General features: G+C 35.0%; 1 protein-coding gene across 1 annotated transcript; it reads right to left on the bottom strand.

The window, feature by feature from the left end:
• Positions 1 to 1,039: 1,039 nt before the first annotated feature.
• LOC148948114 (uncharacterized) lies at positions 1,040 to 1,618 on the bottom strand. The gene has a single exon (XM_089096101.1). It carries the CDS (start codon positions 1,616 to 1,618, stop codon positions 1,040 to 1,042), a length of 579 nt encoding a protein of 192 aa, XP_088952227.1.
• Positions 1,619 to 4,766: the final 3,148 nt, after the last annotated feature.

The following is a 4,766-nucleotide window of genomic DNA, read 5'->3' as shown; positions in this document are numbered from 1 at the left end:
TTATAGCGAAACTGACTGATCCTGTTTTAAATATTTAGCGAAATTCTTTTTAAAAGAGCTAACAACACAGTGAAAAAAATCGTAAGGAAGGAAACTCTTCCTTAACTTAATTGCGAGACAAAAAATAGATTTCTTTTTATATAGTGAAACTGACTGATCCTGTTTTTAAATATTTAGCGAAATGTTTTTTAAAAGAGCTAACAACACAGTGAAAAAAAAGTGTAAGGAAGGAAATTCTTCATTAACTTAATGGTGAGACAAAAAATAGATTTCTTTTTATTATAGCGAAACTGATTGATCCTGTTTTAAATATTTAGCGAAATGCTTTTTAAAAGAGCTAAAAACGCGGTGAAAAAAAAGTGTAAGGAAGGAAATTCTTCCTTAACTTAATGGCGATACAAAAAATAGATTTCTTTTTATTATAGCGAAACTGACTGATCCTGTTTTTAAATATTTAGCGAAATGCTTTTTAAAAGAGCTAACAACACAGTGAAAAAAAAGCGTAAGGAAGGAAATTCTTCCTTAACTTAATGGCGAGACAATTTCTTTTTATTATAATAATGAGAAAATTTTACTCACCAGAAGTCGCTTAGAATATTCCATTTCTATGTAAATGATTGCAAAAATATTGATACTGGTAGAATGAATGAACTATTCAAACTGTAAAAAATCCTAATCTGTAACTTGAATATATACAAAAAAATAATTCATATATAGGCCTATTGGCAGCTAAACAAGACGCACCTGTTTTCTATAGCACAGGAAGGAAAGTAAAGGCCCCAAATCCATAGGTACATGCTCTGGAAAGGTGCCATGGAATGTAAAGGCCCAGAAACTTATAGTTGACCCCAAAACTTGTCTGCTTGGTCCAGAAACATGTCTGGTTGGCCCGGAAACTTGTCTGGTAGGTTTTGTATAATTCCATATTCAATTGACAACAATAGCAATAATCAGTCTAGTAATCTGCCATGGAAAGGTGCCAGGGAATGTAAAGGCCGCAAATAACACAGGATGGAACATAACCTACGCAAAATGGTACTTAGATAACTACTTCGGCCTGATTAAATATTATGAGGAAAAGAATGGCAAACAAATTTGCTGCAATATCAGTGAAAGCGATTCCATGACAATTCTGACATTTTGATTTATCATCCTTTTTGATGAAAGGAAAAAGGAAAGGAACTTCCCAGTTCTTCGAGAAATTTTTTGGTCCAGATTGGTCAATTAGCGGTTTGAGTTGAGTTGCGACAATCTCATCAGCAGCTTTATATAGTTCTGGAGGCAGACCGTCTTTACCAAAAGACTTGTAGTTCTTCAGTGAACCAATGGAGTTTTTTATTTCATCAATATTGGGGGGTTTGAGACAAAATTTATAAAATACTTGAAGGACCGCTGAAGTAGGACTTGGGACTATCTTCGGACGATGTGACAAATTCAAGAGTTCTTGAAAAACTTCCTTCCATATTGATAATCTCACCGATTGGTCAGTCATAATATGCCCGTCTTCCAGGTGGATGATCTCAGAGACTTGTTGCTTTCTCCATGTGGCCTGTTTTAGCAATTGATAGAGCTTACGGGTGTCGTGTGTTTTAGACGTGGCTCCCATGGGGTCTGTCATTTGCTTCCAGTAGTTTTGCCTATCTATTGTGTAATATTTGTTAACTTCTGTTTAAATACTTACATGCATTTTGCCACGTGCCACTCTTATTTCAATGTGGTGGTCCGTCAATTGAATATCAACACTGATGAAACCAAGAAACGGAAAAAGGTAAATATAGCCGTTGGTAACATTATTTACACATTAGAGAAGGTGGGGGGGGGAATGGAGCACAAGTGTATTCTAAATATGTTAACCAAAATTTTTCTGCACATTTTGAGGTGAGAATTGTTTTCTTAACATTTTTCCTTCTCGATAGCCCAATTCTAAGTTTACACCGTTAATATAATGGAATTAAAATTTAGTAAGAATAGTATTTAGTTCCGAATTATTCGTAAAGCAGAGTAGTCCCCTTAAAAAAAGATAAAAAGGCTTGGATTTGTTTTAGGACGAACAAAGGAAGTGGGGAACTTTGGGTTTGACAACCCTAAGACTCAAAACTTTGGAATTTCTTTAACTTCCTAATCAGATTATCTGAGGTTTTTATTTACTATTGTTCCCCTAGCCCACAAACAAAAGTCATTTGCGACTTTCAATTTAGGGTATATACAATTCCTCCGTATTTAACCTGTCAACTGCAAATGAAAAAAAAATAAGGAAATTAGTACCCTACAAGTTAAAATCACTAATAGCTAAAAATTCTGTAACTGAAATTTTTAGATGACACCATCTAGCGAGTCCCTCTCCCAATTTATTCCAATATTTAGAATAAAAAGGACGAATAATGGTATTGTTGACATCTTTTTAGAAAAGTGCCAAAAAAGAGACAAAAAGTAAAAAATAAAAAAAAGCTTTTTAATGTGGTTCCAACAGAAAAAGGACAAATTGTCTGAAGGATGCATGCTTAACAAAGGAAAAAAACATGAAGCTTTGGTAGGGATAACCGATAAACTTGTGCGCATATATTTCAAAAAAGAAATGCATTTTTTGACTACTTCCAGTGTTCTGTCCCATTTTTATAGAAAATGGATAGTTTGACTATGGTATTACCACATTAGGCACCAAACTTGCAGGCATAACATTTCTCGCTGATTAACTACATCCTGAGCGAGCACGAAGATATGTATAAATTTGTTGATGACTTATCTCTCATGCTTGCTTATATAATTGAAGTTAATTAGGCTGTTTGCTAGTGACATTTTTGATGAGCTAAATTTCCAGTGTAGCGAATCCAATCTAAACATTAATGCTGCCAAATCAAAAATGCTCTAGCCGAACCCCCTCCAAAGTGACTTTACCTCCCCCCCCCTTGAGTCCCTTTTCCTGTTCTGTCTGAAGTAAAAATACTGGGAATCATTTTCTCCAAAGACCGTTGTTTTGCAGCACATGTTGATAGTGTAATTAGAAAGGATAACACTTCCCTTCAAACACCGTCTAAAATGCGTCGTCTTGGTTGTGATGTCAAAAGTCTCCTCCAAACCTATCTTTGCTATGTGTTGCCAGTCGTATGCATATCCTGAGTGGGGCCCTTCCGTACTTCCCACCGCTCACCTAACGCAGGACCTAGAGTCAGTGCAGAAAAGGGCACTTAGGATTATCCTGGGATGTAGTGATATTCCCTAACAAGAAGCACTCAATAAACTTGAAATTCAGTGCCTTGAGTAAAGACTGGACAATCTCGTCCTGAGCAGTGTCGATGTAATATGTACTGAACTAGATACTGAACGAGATCATAAAAACCTACCAGACACGTTACATTTAGAACGAGATACTAAATGAGATCGTAGAAACCTACCAAACACGTTACATTCAGTGCCAAAAGCTATATAAAAGTGAAATTGTGCCACTATTCTAGATGTTAAACCAGTCTTAATTGCCTGTAACCTATAGATTAATATATTCAAATTAGAAAATACAGGAATTCCGGCTCATATTTTTGCTATATAATACGAGCCACTATGGCAAATTATTTGAATATAGCACTCAAAGCTACATAAGATTATACGCTCTGAGTATTGTATTTAAATATGGACAGTTTTAAAAGAGGAAATGTGAGTATCTGTGGTATTTTTAGTTTTTTCGACATTTGCAGACGGATTGGCATTTTTGGTACTCAGATCCTTGAGCTTTTTACACATCGGGGTGATCTTCTCCCCAGTCTAGAGGGGGGGGGCAAAGTAGAACAGAGGTTTTGATATTAAATGCGAATTTCTTCTGATTATGTTTCGTTCATCATACTTTGTTCATATTAGCATATTTTATAATTTTTCCGGAACAAAAGAGTCTGATAAGGGTCCATCTTAAGGGCACTGTCCCTACTGGGGTTTGAAGGTTTGACAGTGCCTTTAAACTTTCATTAAGTGCAGTCTTTTTCATATTTTTATTATTTCTTGAATTGTAATTGCTTATATTATGTGGCTCCGTCTTAGGGCGCTGACCCTTTCAGGGTTTGAGAGTTTAACCGTGCTTTTAAAAATTTATTTAATTTAATACTTTTTTTTTTTATTTTTTTTTAGTATTTTTAGGATCGAAGGGATTAGATTATTTGGCTCTGTCTTAGGGTGCTGACCCTTTTAGGGCTTAAGAGTTTAACCGTGCTTTTAAACTTTGGTTAATTTAAGCCTTTTTTCATATTTTTATTATATTTTGGATCGAAGGGATTAGATTATATGGCTAAATATTAGGATTATGACTCTTTTAGGGTTTTAGGGCGTGACCGTGCTTTTCAACTTTCTTTAATTTAAGCCGTTTTTATTGTTTTGTGAAGTTTGTGAATCAAAGAGATTAGATTATACGGCTCCTATGTTTTGCGCTGACCCTTTTAGGGTTTAAGAGTTTAACCGTGCTTTTAAACTTTGGTTAATTTAATTCTTTTTCATATTTTTAGTATGTTTTGGACAGAAGGGATTAGATTATTTGGCTCCGTATTTGGGCGATGACTCTTTTAGGATTTAAGGGCGTGACCGTGCTTTTCGACTTTGGCTAATTTAAGCCATTTTTTATGTTTTATTATGTTTGGGATTCAAAGGGATTAGATTATTAGACTCCTTCTTAGGGCACTGATTCTTCTAGGGTTTGAGGGCGACCATACTTTTTTATTTTCTTTTACTGCTCATTAACTTTGTTTTTACATTTTTATGTAAAAGATTAGGACTGTGTATGTTTTTAC

Source organism: Artemia sp. Qi Xiang Cuo, chromosome 10 (assembly GCF_049724085.1).
Source record: "Artemia sp. Qi Xiang Cuo chromosome 10, ASM4972408v1, whole genome shotgun sequence".
NCBI classification, from domain to species: Eukaryota; Metazoa; Arthropoda; class Branchiopoda; order Anostraca; family Artemiidae; genus Artemia; species Artemia sp. Qi Xiang Cuo.
This window is presented reverse-complemented; position numbering and strand designations above follow the sequence as displayed.